This window comes from Betta splendens, chromosome 6 (genome assembly GCF_900634795.4).
Source record: "Betta splendens chromosome 6, fBetSpl5.4, whole genome shotgun sequence".
In the NCBI taxonomy this organism is placed as follows: domain Eukaryota; kingdom Metazoa; phylum Chordata; class Actinopteri; order Anabantiformes; family Osphronemidae; genus Betta; species Betta splendens.
Window position 1 is genome coordinate 1704888 of NC_040886.2, and position 16607 is coordinate 1721494.

The following is a 16607-nucleotide window of genomic DNA, read 5'->3' on the forward strand; positions in this document are numbered from 1 at the left end:
TGCACCATAGGATTATGGCTGAGCCACTGTTGCATGTGAGACTAAAATATTCTATTTTCAAACCAGACACTTATAGTCCTGAACAGTCAAACATGTATTTTTGGCCACTCCAAGCGTCCCGCTCACTGAGAGACACTGCCAATATAAAGCTTGATACCAGTGTCATGTCTGAAGCTGAACAGCTTCTTTTAGCATCTGAACTATAAGATGGTGGAAACTACTGGCTCTGTCCAAATCACAGTTTAAACACACTGGGTTGTTTTGTTTTACTATCTTCTAATTTAGTAAATAAAATTAAATGAATGTCTTGTAGTACAGTATATACTGTATGTAAGTGTTAAACTTGCAACCCAGAATAATGGCTCCAAGCACACTGTGTGATTGAACCAACATATTACACTGAGCCTCCTGAAGATTAAAAAACTATGATTCAGTTCAATATAATGTTTAAGATTATTTGTTTACATTCCTTTTAAAGAAGCATGTGTTATAAACAGAGACACTAATTTTCAGTGTAGGAGCTAAAGAAGCAGCAGCTTTTCTTTGCACTGTGTGTGAGAGTGATCATAGCAGACAAACAACAAACCTCAGCAGCTGTTTCCAACTCACTGACATTAAAAAAAACGCTCTCGCTGCTCATCGCTTTGCCATCTGCTACAGAAATGTGCCAGGCGTTGGCTGATTTACCTGCCAGGCTGTGCTTACCACAGAATACTGCTCACAGCTCCTGTGATTCACTCCACAACAGGAAGTGGGACGTAGAAATCATGCAATGGTCCTACTGTGGTTCTGCTGCAGTGATCCCAAAGTGATCCCAAAGCCACATGGCACATACAGCGCCATGCGGCACATACAGCGCCATGCGTCACATACAGCGCCATGCGTCACATACAGCGCCATGCGGCACATACAGCGCCATGCGGCACATACAGCGCCATGCGGCACATACAGGTACTCGCAAACCTTGCTGCTGTGCTGCTACGAACAATAATTAAGGCACTTTGCGTTGTCAATGCAGACACAGGAACTTAGTCTCAGTCTGTTCTTTAGATGAACATGCCTGGATGCATTTTGTTATCACTGCAGCTGTTTCTGTCTCATGAGCCACTTTGACCAACCTAGTGAAGACGTACAGGCGGCTGGAGACGATGTCCGAATGTCTTAACTAACACCTGATAAATGTACACAATATTAGTGCATCTATCTATCTTTCTATCTTTCTATCCATCCATCCATCTATTTATCTTTTTCGTGTTCAAAAGCTCAGACCAGTTTCACCTCATGGAAAACTGGCTACAGCAGTTTGTCAGAATGTGGTGGCAACAGATTCAGGCTGAGGCTCAGCCTGAAGCCCAGCCCAGCATCATACACTGGGCCAAGGTTTGAATGGGGAGCAACAGAGGACTAATACACAACACCGTCTGCAGTACAGCAAATCGAAACTGAAAAGAAATCACAACATATTCATATACTGTCTTCACATGATGCAGATCAATGCTACAAAAAAGGATGACTAACAAACAGTCATTTCAGCTGCTACTGTATGTGCCTGCCAGGGACGTTTGAGACAGCTATTCATAGATATCATGAAGTTAATCCATAAACTTTGCACTTAGTGTTTGTGTGCTGGTTTCTTATATCAGATTTAATCAATTACTTACAGTCCTGTGCTGTTTGGTTTGTGAAACAGTTGCTGAAGAGGCAGTGCATGGTGTGGCTGAAGTTATCCAGGAGGGACTTTGGAGAAGCAAGTCGCCAGCCAGACTTTGGCACACTGTCGGGTATTTCTGTTAAACTATCAAAAATGTCCTGGATCGCATCTGGAATCTCCTGCTGTAACACCTGCACACAGAAGAAAACACACAGCGCTGCATTGAAATGGATTCATGATGTGTCATAAAAGTTCCGTTTCTGCAGGTCTGGCTGGACCTCAATTAAATGATGAATCAGTCTTCATCTTCATATAATAATGCAGCATCACTGTGTTTTGGTATAAAGGGACCAACGCAGACCAGAGGCATAGTAACTTACAGTACTTCACTATATATGATGCAGCTCAGTCCAAAGTTTGTCATGTATTCAAATGATCTCAATTCCTTAACTACTAAAAGTTACTGTACAAGCAGACTTAAAAGAAAGCCGCTAAATTGTTCACAGCACAATGCATCTATAAGTTAAATAAACAAAAATAACCAAATAAATAAAAAATGAAAATATGTTGCTTCCGTCTCCACCTTCGTCTTGGTGGTGTGTGTAAAATATGCTGTGGTCAGATAGTTTGGCTTTCACAGCAGACATTTATCAAAGAACAAAAACAAAGGGATTTTTTTCCATCCCTCCATTTTCCATATGAATCCCATATGCGGGGTCACGGGGGGTGGAGCCTAACCCAGCAGGCTATGGGCGAGAGGCAGGGTCCATCGCAGGGCAACACACACACAGACAACCATTCACACACACTCACACCTACAATGGAGAGAGTCCAATCAACCTAATGCACGTCTTTGGACCGTGGGAGGAAGCCGGAGAACCCGGAGAGAACCCACGCAGACACGGGGAGAACGTGCAAACTCCACACAGAAAGGCACCAGGAATCGAACCCAAACTAAATTAATCTGTATCTTAGCAAAATACAAACGTATTCTCTTTTTACTGTAGACACGCTGTCCCGCAGCCATAAACTCTTGAAGGATCATGTATCGAAGCCAGAATCCTCCTTTTCATTAATTTGTTCATTCCTTAATTGAAGCGCTAATTGAACTTTGTACGCAGTGAACTGTGTGAGTTGCAGGGGAGCTGTTTAGACACATAGCTGACCCCGTCTTACCTCAGGGCCATGTGCCTGTCTGAAGATGTCCTCCACATCATTGAAGCGGCTCGCCAACTCTGCAGTGTACGGGCGTGAAGGGTGCCGCTCCGGCAAAACCCGAAGGATCTGAAAAGTCAATCAGTCTTTTGTTCAGTACAACACTGTACTTTTTTACAACTGAACGTCCACTTTAGGACTTGGATTAATACAATATAGAACGTACATCCATACATAAAATAATTTGTGACCACGAATCGTGTTCCATGTTAATGATATAAAAACCATTACTGCGAGTGAGAGAAATATCCGCAACTAGTCAAGTGTCTGCTTGCCTGTTATTGTCAGGTTCCTGTTCAGGCCAAGCTTCTGAGCATGTAAGGAATTTTAGAAGAGCCTTTATTGGGTAAATCAGTGTGTGGGAGGAAATTCAGGATCAGAACTGACCTGTAAAATGGAGGTGGGCGGAGGAGTGTAATCAACCGCTGAGGACGTGTTTTTTTTCTAGGGGTTGAAGCTGTGCCTTCTACCTTTTATCTGTGACAGAAAACTGGGAACTCTGGACCAGAGACTGAAGCTGTTTGCCCTCAGGGAGGTCGAAGGCCTGACACACAAGCATCCTAGCGTCAGACACGCACCACGCAGGGCCAGGGGGTCAAAGGTTAGTTTTCCCACAGTAGGCTGACAGTTAGGTACCGGAGCACTGGCCCACCGCCTGCACATTCATGTAATCACGTTTGAGGCCTCTGGTTTCATGCTCAGCACATGACCAACATTTAACATTCCTCATGTTGGTTTGTCACAGTGACCAGCTGCGCAAATGGCTCATGTTCATGTTTAGAGAAGGAGACAGAGAGAATGCAGCACAACAACAATGCATTCATTTGTGTGGTTAATGTCTGCTTAAGAACAGGGATTACAGAAGCTCAGGTCCTGAAGGGATCAAGAGATTGGAGAGACATCTTAAGGTGGAGAGGGCTCCGCCTCAGCAGCTCAACCAGTCTCAACACATTTAAATGTCTGTCTGTTGCTCTTTTTACACCCTTTCGTCAACTCAAATTGTCATTTTTATAGCAGGTTGATGAAAAGATGAATTGGCATCCATAAAAAGGGTTGCGTTTGGTGGAAGCAGCAGCTTCCAGTAAAGGTCAGTCTGTCAGGGGGATCCAGCCTTCCATGCACTTTTAAACTGAATGATTATGAAGTTTGTCTGATTGCAGACTTGCAGACTATGCTCTTACCTTTTTTAACACGCCTTGGTTGACCTGGAACCACAACCTCTGGAGGACAAAGTCATCCAAGCCCTGCACCCGGAACCTCTGGAGAGAGAGAGGATAAATGTCGTACATGGTGTCCTGTAAATACTGCAGGTCCTGGAAGCAGTGAGTCTATAGGCACAAACTTTACCATTCTGTGGATGTTTTTCAGTTTAAAGATTTCCTTGTGATGAACCCTGACTGTGTAGTTGATAGGGAAATAGTGCTTCTGTAACACAAAGACATAAACTACATTAGACATGAGTGGTAGTGAGGAGCCCTCCATGCATGAATGACCTCATCTCTCCAGGTACAGGGATTGTTTGTGGCACATCAACTAAATGACGTGTAAATGGAAGCACATCACTCTGATGATGAGCGCCGATTCCCTCACCATGAAGCGGCGCCTGTGGCTGAGGCTGTCGTTGAGGGTGCTCAGTGGCTTACACATGCTGCCTGGTGTGTGGCCAGTGAGAACAGGCGCCAGCAGGAACAGGCCTACGGCACACAAACACAGCGTGAGAGGCATCACAGGTGGAGCGAGCAGCCGCGCACCTGCAGCGAGAGGCGCCGTGCGCTCTGGAGCAGGAGGTCAACGCCGTGGGTGGAGACACGCAGCAGGAGCGCCCTGTAGGACATCAGTGTTAGTCACAGCAGCTATAACAGCAGCAGTTCTTCCATCAGTGCTCTTAATTCTGAAGAAAAAGCAGGCACAACCCACCTTCAACGTTAAAATATGGTTGAAATAATGTCACTTATTGTTGTGACGTTGGTGCAACATTGAAACAACGTCAACGTTGATTCACCTTTCAAAATCAACACATAATCCAATGGTCATTCACCCCAATATGACGACTATCATTTAGCGTTGAAATGCCTGCTGTGTAGAGGACAGCTGTTAACATTCAGGGAAGTGCTGGACTGACATCCCAGCAGCATCTGAGCCAGGCTCCCACAGCAGCGCTTCAACCTGCCGTCATCAGCTCTCATCAGCTCAAGCTAATGACACGTTTCTGCTACGCTTCAGTTTGCTCTTATAAATGCAGACTGATTGCACTGCTGTTAAATCTATAGATAATAGGTGTCGCTCCCTCTGTTAACTGCACAAAATGTCCTCCCAACTATAAAAACAGACTCATTTCCAACGTGCATCTGCCGGTCTGAAAGAAAGGCGTTCATTCCAATCACTGCATTAAGTAAATATCAAGCGCTCTGTCCAATTCCTTTTTAGCAAACATCCCAAAAAAGCAGCTAAATCAACACAGACGTCACAAGAAATCACCATTTACTTCCGTCTGGTTTTGCACAAGAAGAACCTGCATGAAACAAGGAGCGGCTCAACTGGCAGCGGGTTTCCTCACAGAGTGGTTGTGTACATGAGCCTGCACGTCAGGACACGCTGAATCACCTGGTGTGTGTGTGTGTGTGTGTGTGTGTGTGTGTGTGTACATGTTTTTCCTTCAACGTGGGGACCATAAACCATGTTTTTGCTATCAAGGTGAGGGCATTGTGACCACGTGGGGGACACTTGGTGGGTCCTCACCAGTCTGATGGCTTTTTTGAGGGTTAAGATGTGATTTTAGGGCTGAGGTTAGAATTCAGTTCTGGTTTGGATTAGAGCAAAGGTTAGACGTCTGCCTTTAGTTGTGATGGTTATGGTTAGGGTGAGGGGCTATGGAGGCATTATGTCAATGGAGGTCCCCACTTCCATGGAAGTACAAAGATGTATGTGTGCGTGCGTGCGTGCGTGCGTAGTTGAAGGCTTGTACCACTCTTCATTCATGAAGCCGTGTGCTGCCACATGTTTGGCTGATTCCTGATCCACGACTATGAAGAGTCAAGCAAAGGGAGGATGAATGCTCTCAGCACAGTTTCTATTGAGAGTTTAAATAAACTTTACTTTAAACGTTAGTATATTTATGACTCAAATATTTTCTAGATTTGTTATAAACTAGTTAATGGAACTGTTATCTGACAATCAATCAGGTCAGGAGCATTCATTGCTCATATGTCCCTGTGTCAGCTGCGTTTTCAGTATTTACCAAGGTGCTGAATCAAGATCAGTTTGAAAACTGTGAGTTTATTGAAGCTCAGACAGTCGTACAGGACAGTGTTTGAGCCATGGTGCCTTTCAGAGGGACGATGAATAGATCGATTGTTTGGATGTGGGTTCACAATGAGGAGCACATTTCTAGAGCTTTCCTCTGAAGACACATAACGGCCTTCATCATGTGTGAAGCCAAGTGTGCAGATGATAGAAGTCCCTGTTTTACACTGCACCACCGGCACGAGGAGGCAGAACTTCACACTCGATGCCAGCGAACGCTCAGCTCAGCAGCCGCTCTGAGCTTCCTCTTCATGTGCTGTGACAGTAAACACAACCGTAGCTGTGGTTTATTCTGAACACTGTCACTCAATACAGCAGTCACACGGTTTGCTGACTGACAGTTCTGCATGACGTGGGCGTGACAGTGCATGGACATTACAGCTAATGTCAGACTGACACCGTGCAGAAACAGCTTTTTTGCTTTTCTACTTTGTGTTTCCGCTTTTGTTTTTACTGGTTGGAGCAGCTGTTCATATGCTGTGTATAGACTGTTCTCAAACTGGCTCCAGCTGAATGCATCCGTTACTACAGTTTGTTTACCAAAGTTTGAAAACTCTTAAAAAGTGTTTGGATTTCATGTCCTCAGAATTCATTTTTGTCCAACACATCCCCAAACATTTCATGGTGTTTTTATGACTGCTCCCATTTCAAGCATTTAATGGAGAAATGTATCAAAACATTCCACTTCCTGTTTCCTAAAACTATGATTTGACTTCCCACATGCTGTGAAAGGGCTCGGACTAATGTTATGTGTTCTCTGTGTCCCGTGCTGCACTAGGCAACGTCACATGCAATAAGATGGGTGACAGGTGTGTTGAGCATGAGTCCTCTCATTCACACCCGTTTGCAGCATTGTATCATCAACCAAGCAGCGGAACCAAAGTACTGCTTAAATGCAAAAACAGGGAAAGTGCTTCTTTTGTTGTCTGTCATGTAGTAAAATGTGTATTGTGTAAGACTTATTCATTATTTTATGAGTTGGTTGAATATTTTATTTGATGTAAACAATGGATTCACTAAGCAACTGTTTTTCATGGTTTTTGGATGGTTTTGGTGAAAGCGCATCACAGATGGTCACGTAGATGAGATGAGGTGCAGTTTATCGCGGCTGCGGCATCCTTCACATAAACGGCAGCCGTCTTCAGATGCACAGCGCACTCACACTGAGTTCTTACCCACGAGGCCGCCTAGAAGACAGGCCGCGCTAGACAGGTGGACCATGCTCAGGCTCAGTCCTCAACTCCACGAGGCGTCGAGCTCAGCACGGTGCGGACGCAGCGCCCAGAACCCTCGGTGGACGCGCTCGGCAGGTGTGGTCAGCGCCGGGGCCTCGCTGCGTCGCTGTGGGGCCCGGTGGCTCTGCTCACAGTCTGAGAAGAGAGAGGAGAGCATCAGGAAGCTGAAGCCAGGAGGACAGACACCGCCCAGTCAAGGCACTGCAACAGATTCTAATGTTCAGAGTTAGTTTGAGGGTCGGAGCTGCAAATGGTCATTTTTATCACCAGCGTTTTCTTCTTATTGAGCGCTCAGTGCGTTTGCTGTGGAGCAGCCAACCTCGCTAAGTCTTTCCACTGCCCAGACACACATCTTAACTGCTACAGTTTCTCCATTGAGCCCATTCTTCATGGTCCCCAATCTTCTCTTTAGCAGATACGAGTGCTTCATTGATGAATATGATGCGTCCTATTCGATGGACTATCGTGGGGAATCCACTGACAGCAAACTGTTTTCCACATCTGTCAGGTGTTCACTAGCAGAGAGAGCAGCACTAACTAGGGCCTGTCAGCATGAGGGAAGGTTTGTGTGGCTGGAAAATACAGAGCAAAGGATAATAGAGCAACCAGCAGCTTGCTTCACACTGAACAAACCCTCAGAGCCTGTGACTAAAAACGAAACTGAGAACAGCCTCTGCGTTTGGCCCTTTTCTACTCCTGTTCGGCTGGTGTTTTCATCCCTGCCTCTGGATGATTCTGTCAAGGAAACATTCTGCATGTGCTGTTAACCTCCAAAAGCAGTAATCGCGTTGCCATGAAATGTATTAGTCTGTGGTGATGCTTTTTCAATTGGGAAATATGTTATGTTATAATAATAATGGTGGGAAATGAGACATCTCAACTAATGCAGCGAACCCTGAAGCTGTGCTTTAGCTCGCTGTCACCACTGTGCTTCAGTGTGTTATAACAGCATAGGCAGATGTGCATACAAGACATTAAATACATTTTAAACATTTAAGCCTTGCATTTCCACATCTTTAACAACTGTCTTAATACTTCACTTCCTCCATCACACTAGACTCTATTTGCAAAAAACAAAACACTGGTATCTCGGGTTTCTTTGGACCTGTCATTTGTCACCACTAAACAGATGTTCCACTAATACAGTGTTGGGCTTTTTACATTTACATTTTTTTGCATTTGCGACACAGAAAGTAATTTTAATTCAGAGAAAATCCAGGACACATTCTTTAAATGTCTCTACAATAAAATGTTCCCTTCTCAAGTCAAGCACTGCTCAGAAATGCTGGTGATGTTGGGACAGGACAGGAAATGATCACTGAACGGCTCAATCAGGATAATATAGAAGAGGCGTTAGTGTCTGTCTATCATGGGACAGAACATGTCCGCAGTGTTAGTGTACAGTGTGTCTCTACTTACACCCATTGTTTGTTTTGAATATAGAGGCTGTTAATATAAAGCACTGCACAAAAAACAGACAGTGTGACCTTAATGATGAAATCACTGCCTTGTTAAAAACTGAGAAATAATCATTAAGCAGAATCCACAGCAGAGTCTCTGTATCAGATAGAATTAAACTGTATTAGTGTATAATGTGGCAGCCAGTGTAGTTTATTTATGTATTAGAAACAATTTAAGTCCCTTCTTGCTTCCTCTTCATCTCTGTATCTCTTCATCTGGCTCAACAGTAATGCTGATTCACTACCAGCGTCACTATCAGCTAAGTCACGGTGACAGTTTCCATCAACAGGTGGTGGAACCAAACCTTTGTAGAGACAAGATGAAGCACAAACAACAGACCGGGTCTTTAAATGTTTGCTTTCTACCAAGATTTGTTTCACTCCAGGGAAATAGTGTTAACTAGTACTTAACTAGAACTAGTAGCCAACAGTTCAACGAGTGCAAATGCAAAAACGACAGCTTTGCAGCAAAATACTGGAGCTGATTTAATGCATGAAAGCTCCTCTGTAAGCAGCTTTCAGGAAGCACTCCAGAAATGATACAACAGGAAGTTCTGCCCTGTCCAGGTCTAACCCATCTGTGAACTCATCTGATCACCCATTTAAACCTGGGCTAACACCAAAGAACCAACACAAAACAAACAGCCCTGACATCATGAGACCGGACCTACATGACGTCACGGCGGCAGCGCTGGGAGTTAAGGCATTTAAAGGGAATCTCCCACATGTTCCTGATCGTTAACAGAGGTGCACGCGCAGACACGCACGTGCTGGTGACTCACTCCTCCCTCCCTTCTTTGTTTATTGGCCCAGTCGTTTCCAAGTACTTGCTTCCTACCAGTCTCCCCCAGTGTCCTGTGCAGCTACTGATCAGTGTTTTTGCATAGATGATGCTGTTGGCAGCGGTGCTCAGTCAACTGAAGGCATTTGCACATACTGGATAAGACACTCATTTAAATGTAAAAGGCTGAACGGTGTCTCCGAAGAAAAAGATCTGACTGCGCGTCCAGTATAATCACGTTATATGAATTTGCACCTGAGACCTGTTCACGAGCCTGACTTTATTCCGTAGCCTGAACTTGTTAGACTTAGACTCACACACGTCGACCAATCAGCTCACTCGTCGCCAGCCGGTCCCTCCTCAGCGCACCTGTGACAGCTGGTTGCCAACCGTCACGCGCACTGAGCTCACGTGATCGCTGGCTTTGCGTGTCCGTGGGGCCACTTCCCAGGATGAGCTCGAGCGGTAGCTGCGCACCTGGCGAAAGTGAAAGTAGCTACAGCTGGACGCGAACGAGCGGCGGCACAGACACAAACACACGCACGCGCATGTGTGCGGCCCGTGAACGCCATCTGAACCGCTCAGCGCGCGCAGGTCCGCACTTACCCGCCTCAGACGGCTTTTCCTGGCCCCGCGTGCGTAAAGTTAGTATCCGGTCTCAAGTGGCGCGCGGCGCGGATCCTTGTTACTTCGGATAAAGGTCGCCTCGCTGTCGCCGCAGTCGTGAAGTGTAAGGTGGCAGTCATTCATGGACGTCCGCCGCTCAGCCGCCCATTCACACAACGCTGCACGTTGACACGGTGTGCGCCGCCAAGTGCGCAACACAGCCGCCGCTTTGCGCCGCACAGACAGAGTTTCAAAATAAAAGCGCGCGTGCGTCGGAGCCTTTCCAGCCCCTCAAACTGCACCCCTCCCCTTTTCCGTCCACACAGACCACTCAACGACGCCGAGGTCCGCTTCACCCACAGCGTATTCAGATTACATCAATCAATCGATCTCACGAGTCGACGAGCGAGACGCAGCTCGATGGTCAGAGACGACACAAAGAAACATTTAGCACCATTTACACCTCAGGCTGATTTGGCCTCACCGATTATTAGTGTCCACACAACGCCTGATAAATAGAGATGACGTCAGCCGTTTCTATCAGAAGACTCAACTTTCCCTAAGAGCTGCGTGTGTCCTTCAGAGAAGAACAGTTACGCATCCTCAGCTGTTCCTTTCAGAGCAACACACGTGGACAGGTGTCACTAAGGTGCAGCATGTGAACAGACAGAGCAGGTGCGTCTCAGGTGATGATGTGTGCTGACCTGCCAGCTCAAAGGCCTGCATGTGTGAGCAGGACATTCACGCTTCATGTTTAATGGGCTCAACATTCACCCGTCAGTTCAAAATGAAAAAGGAAATTACTGTATTAGTAGATCAGGACTCTTCCCTCGGCAGTGACGCTAATTAGCGTAATTCATACATACATTCACAATGCAAATGCTGACAGCGACATTGTTGCATTGTTACAGTCCACAATGGGCTCACACCAAAACCCACACAGAGCCCAACCCGCAACCACACGCGGTGGAGGTTTGAGACTGGCTGCTGAGCTCAGAGGGGGAAGCACAGAGAGCGGCAGCGCTGCCTGGCAGGGATGAGCACTTTCCATTCAGTCATGGGAAGATGGTGATGTTATTATATCATTAAATGATTGGGATCACATATTGTTGAATGAATGATGGTCAGTAAAAGTAAATGTGGGGCTAATAAATACAAATGCATACCATCTTTCTTCATAAAGATTTTATAATTATGAGCATACAATACTTTATTTATCTGTATATTGTATATTTATTAGCCTTTAGCCAGCAGCTCAGCTCAACTCAAACCATTAGCTTGAATTACAAGATGGAGAAAAAAGCAGTGAGAGAGAAACTAGAACCAATGAGTTGAGGTCCTGTTTGCCAACAGGGACGAAGTGCAAAGGCCCTTTGATTATTCTGCTGAAGTCAGCAAATGTATCTTAACCTGCACCCAGAACCAGGAGGGTCTTCAGAGATCTGTGTCAACTGTGCAATTTTTATGTATTGCACAGAGATACATTCATCAGGAATGGCTGCCATTGTTTTATCATTAGAAACATTCAGATCTTTCTGTTTTGAATGTAAAAATCTACATAAAAAATAGATGAAAGCTTTAAAGATCTCGTTGTAATTCTACTGGTGGCACCAAAACAGTGCCTCTGCCAGTAGGGCTCAATATGCTCTGGTAGAAACATGCAGTCACCATCAGTGCAGGACTTTGTGGTGAACTCCATTCATTGTTGTCTCCAGCTCATATTTTCCATCAGTCACAGCACTAAAATCAGCAGTGACGCTTCCGTAGCGACACACACGGTAACTCTTAATCACAGAGCAGAGACGCCCGCTTCACCACAGATGAGGAAAAACCGAAGTGAGGTCCTCAACCTGCACTTTGACTCGTCGCTCCCCCTTCCTGTCCGTCACTGCCCTGGGTACTTCATGTAGCACATGATTCATGAGGGAACTTCTGAGGCCGTACAGTGCTTTGGGCTGGAAACCATGTTATCGTGACAAACGTTTCTTTTAGTTTTACCTTTTTTGACTTTTGCAGTGAGACTGTAACAGTTAGGCTACATTATACATACGGTGCCTTGTGCAAGTATTCACCCCCTTGAACTTTGCGACCTTTTGCCACATTTCAGGCTTTAAACATAAAGATAGGAAACTGTAATTTTTTCTGAAGAATCAACAACAAGTGGGACACAAACATGAAGTGGAACAAAATTTATTGGATATTTCAAACTTTTTTAACCAATAAAAGAATAATTGGGCGTGCATAATTATTCAGCCCCTTTACTTTCAGTGCAGCAAACTCTCTCCAGAAGTTCAGTGAGGATCTGAATGATCCAACGTTGACCTAAATGACTAATGATGATAAATACAATCCACCTGTGTGTAATCCAGTCTCTGTATAAAAGCACCTGCACTGTGATGGTCTCAAAGGTCCGTTTAAAGTGCACAGAGCACCATGAAGAACAAGGAACACACCAGGCAGGTCCGAGGTACTGTCGTGGAGAACATTAAATTTGCCAGCTTTTATTTGTTAAAAAAGTGTTATAATGACTGAATTTGGCCTGAATTAAACTACTGTTTTTCTGAAAACAACTTTGCACATATTCAGCTGTTCCTTATTTGACATGTAACTAGTTTAAACCTTTTTATCTGCACCCTCCTCAGATCTGATACATGGACGTCCATGCTACATGTGTTTAATCAGGGTCACACAGGTGACCTGTCAGGTCACCAGCACAGATCCACCCTTGGTGCGTGTGACTGAGAACACAAAAAATCATCAGCAAATCAAACGGCAAACAATCAGCTCCAAGTGCACCATGCATCAGACTGATCTGAGACCTTCCCCATAATAAAAGACAGGATTGGCAGATTAAAAACAGGAGAGTGTGGTATAAGTGGCACTTAAAGGGGGAACATATGGCTGTTATCACTGCAGGTGTGGAGGCAGCTGAGAATGCAAACTGCAGGAAAAACTCAGCGCTGGACGCTGCTGCTGCTCACTAGGAATGTAGCACTTACTTGAACAGGACCTTTGCAGGCTCCAGATGAAAAATTCTACAAATTGAGACAATATTCATATCATGTAGGTTTTTAACGCTGCAGTAAAGGGAGGAGCTTGGCTTTAAATCCAGCAGGAATGTCCTCAGACAAAAAATCTCTGACTGAGCTCTGCCTCAGCTTCATTATGTCATGTTGTTGTCCATTACTGCAAGTTGCTCGTGGTTTCCAGCGAGAGCCTTGCACGGCAGCTGCTGGCATTAGTGTGTGAATGTGAGAGTGCATGGGTGAAGGAGAAGCTACTGTGAAGGGCTTTGTTACTGGAAAGGGTGTATAAATGTGGACCATTTACTATAAAAAAATCATAAAAGAAAAAAGGAAAGAAATCTTCTCCATTGTGTCAATCACTGTTATTAAAACATTGCTTGCTGTGTGACATGGACAAGTGGACTATAACACCAAAAAACCCAACAGGAATATGAAATTACAGATGACAGAGCAGCAGTAAAATGCTGTGATATCACAAGGACTATAGTTAATGATATACGCATTGGAAGGAGTCCAAAGAGCTGCAAAGCATCAGACTGTTGCAGGTAAATTGTGAAACTGCTTTGACACCGAGGCTTTTGTGAATAGTGGCACATTTTTGCACTGCTTTTGGTTGAAGAAATGAAACCACCAGTATTTGCTGCTCTGCAGGGATCTGTGGGCACAGCCTTAACCAAAGTCTAAAAATCCAACTTGTTGATGCATGCAGGGCTTTTCTTCTGCACAGCTTGTTCTGTAGGTGAAGGAGTTTGGCCCAGTGTGTTTACACAGTGAGTCCATGTGGGGGAAGATGCGCACGGTACTTGCAACATTAAATTTAGATACAAGCTAAAACACTAACAAATACTGATATCTGACTGACAGCAAATCAGGAAAAAACACTTTGGTAATTTCCACTTTACCAGAGGACCTCCTGCAGCGTTCATCCTGTGTCATTACAACATTATGTGCCTTTAAACTGTGCTCACAATTTCATCACAAAAGACACTGATGGACTGTTTTTAGAAGCAGGTGCATTACGTTCTCTGGAAGTATGTACAAAACAATAGATTTACTCACTGAGGGATGTCAGGAGGCACACGGATGCCGTGCAGGTCATAATGCATTTGTGGGGGACATTGTCTGAGTTCTAACTTTGCCTGTGGTGGCAGCTGTGATGGTTTCGCCCATCTCTGGCATCACAGGCTGGTCAATGTGGCCATGGGAAGCCAACAACAAAGGTAATGATGACACTAGAATCATTCAGATAAACAGGAGCGGTCTCCTCCTGTTTGACTCTACCTGCCTTCTTGTTTCTATGGAAGCTAAAGCTGGAACTATTAAAGGACATGTTCCACTGATAGAGCACAGAAATATAAAGCATAGACTCCGACATTCCCACCACAAGTTGGAGCATCATTCACACCGTGGATCATCTTTCAGTGACCATTCATTTCCTAGTGATTAGTAGGGTTTTTTGTTTTCTTTCTGTCTTGTACCCATTGACTAGCGTCCTCCCTTTGGTGAGTTCTCAGTACAGGTTTCTATTTCTATACCAAAGGGAGATAAAAAATCTGAATGAAAATGACTGTATTGACAGCTATAGAGACAAATGTTTACTGAATAATACTAATAAGAAAAGGTAAAAAAAACTTTAATTATTTTCTAGGGTTTCAAATATAAAAATAAATATATTATCTTACAATACAGTAGACCTTATTTAGCAAAAGGAAAAGGCTGCACACATGGATACGTGATGAAGTGTCTCTGAGAACCTAACCAGAGCCTGGTGACAAGAAAAAATAGGGAAATTCCAACATTATTGAAAGCCCCAGTGGGATCTGTCCATGGTGCTGACTAAACCAGGGTGTGGGCAGGATGCAGTGATACAGCAGGTACAGCAGGCAAACAGCGCATGAGTCACACTAGAGCATGCTCCTACAAGCTGCTGTTAGTTACATAGTAGCTTTGTTTTGATACAATCATATTTGGTACATAGATAGATAGAAAACCTTAATTTTCCTGCAATGGGGGAATTGCCAAAGGACAAAGGACTTATGTGTCAACATATGTTTTGTATAATCTTTTAGCAGCATCATCACACAAGCTATCATTCTGTTTCTGCCTGTTGTTCCAACTGAATCCTATCATTTGAGGCGACACCACTGAGACGTGTGGGTTTAAAGGAAGCTGTCGTTTCCGTCATCATTAGTATGACTTTACATCCACACTGCACCATGACAACCATGTTCCTCATGTTGCACTCCACAGCGGCTGATTCACAAGGAGTAAATACGTAGGATGCCTCGAGGTGTTCATTCACTCACCAGAAAATGTAAAAAAGAGGGAGCATCTAATATTTTTTGATTAAATTTATTCCATGTAATCACTTGCATCAAAAACCTTGTCCTACAGCCCAACACACACAACCTATGCATTCTGCACGTCAGTCATTGGGCGGTTTAGGTTGTTCCTGCCTCTTGCCACAGCATTCAAAGGGTGCAGGTTTTGCTTCAGAAATAATGTTTTATGTAACTGAGACAGTGTGAGGTTGTTTCTCTCTGGTTCAGGGGACCCACTGTCATCTGCACAGTGTTCATTGTGTTAATATAGCATTGACGTGAAAACACCAACTCAGAGGGAAACACCCCAAATGCAGAGGGCAAACCAGCAGCCATCATAGGACGACTCACTTCTGTACAGCTGTGGGAAGCAGAAAAACACACCGAGTCTAATCTGTGCCTCCTGTTACTCCGTCCTCTCCATCGCTAAATAAAAACGAGTCGATGAAGGCCAAAATTACTGTCACCCAAAAATGTCAGCAATAATGAACTTTCAGGGCTTGAATGCACTGCTAGAGAAATCCTCCAATACCACAGGGCAACTAATAAGTCACCACAGAGCAAGAAGGTTTATGTACAAGCTCTTGACAGCAAGAATGTTATGTCATGTTCAATTGAAAGAAATTCTCATGAAATATATGAATATTTGATCAATACTATGTTCATTTTTTATTACTGTGCTCGGAGCATTGCATCTATCAACATTTATGACAGATTTTTATTGAGTGTGACAGTTCTGAACTCTATTTCATTCCACTGTTCTCATGTAGTCATACAGGTCCTTTGATTGAAATCTAACTGTGAAACAAAACATACGCGCGAAAAAGAACAAGAGGTGTTTCTGATGTTAAGAACTCTACTTACTGTAAGAATACATTTCACAATTGACAAGCTGTGAAATCAGAAAGACACCAAAGAAGAAGCAGAAGAAGCTACAGCGAAAGTACACAGTTCAGACACTGATGAAGCCACTGTCCTGACCACTTCACACGCGCTGCTCTGACTTCCC

At 44.4% G+C, this 16607-nt stretch overlaps 1 protein-coding gene and 1 long non-coding RNA gene across 2 annotated transcripts in view; one reads left to right on the top strand and one right to left on the bottom strand.

Annotated features, from left to right (window-relative positions):
• Positions 1–2221, top strand: part of LOC129604207 (uncharacterized) — a 5126-nt gene extending 2905 nt beyond the window's left edge. Inside the window, exon 2 of the long non-coding RNA XR_008694901.1 lies at positions 1691–2221. This is a non-coding gene — a long non-coding RNA (uncharacterized LOC129604207). The remainder of the gene's footprint in view (positions 1–1690) is intronic.
• il34 (interleukin 34) overlaps positions 1–7483 on the bottom strand; it is a 9542-nt gene extending 2059 nt beyond the window's left edge. The window contains exons 1-6 of the mRNA XM_029152633.3: positions 7345–7483; positions 4457–4560; positions 4214–4291; positions 4048–4125; positions 2828–2935; positions 1662–1842 (exon numbers count right to left, since the gene is read on the bottom strand). Of these exons, the coding sequence (XP_029008466.1) occupies positions 1662–1842; positions 2828–2935; positions 4048–4125; positions 4214–4291; positions 4457–4560; positions 7345–7390 (595 nt within the window). The 5' untranslated portion in view covers positions 7391–7483. The remainder of the gene's footprint in view (positions 1–1661; positions 1843–2827; positions 2936–4047; positions 4126–4213; positions 4292–4456; positions 4561–7344) is intronic.
• Between the last annotated feature and the right edge of the window lie 9124 nt (positions 7484–16607).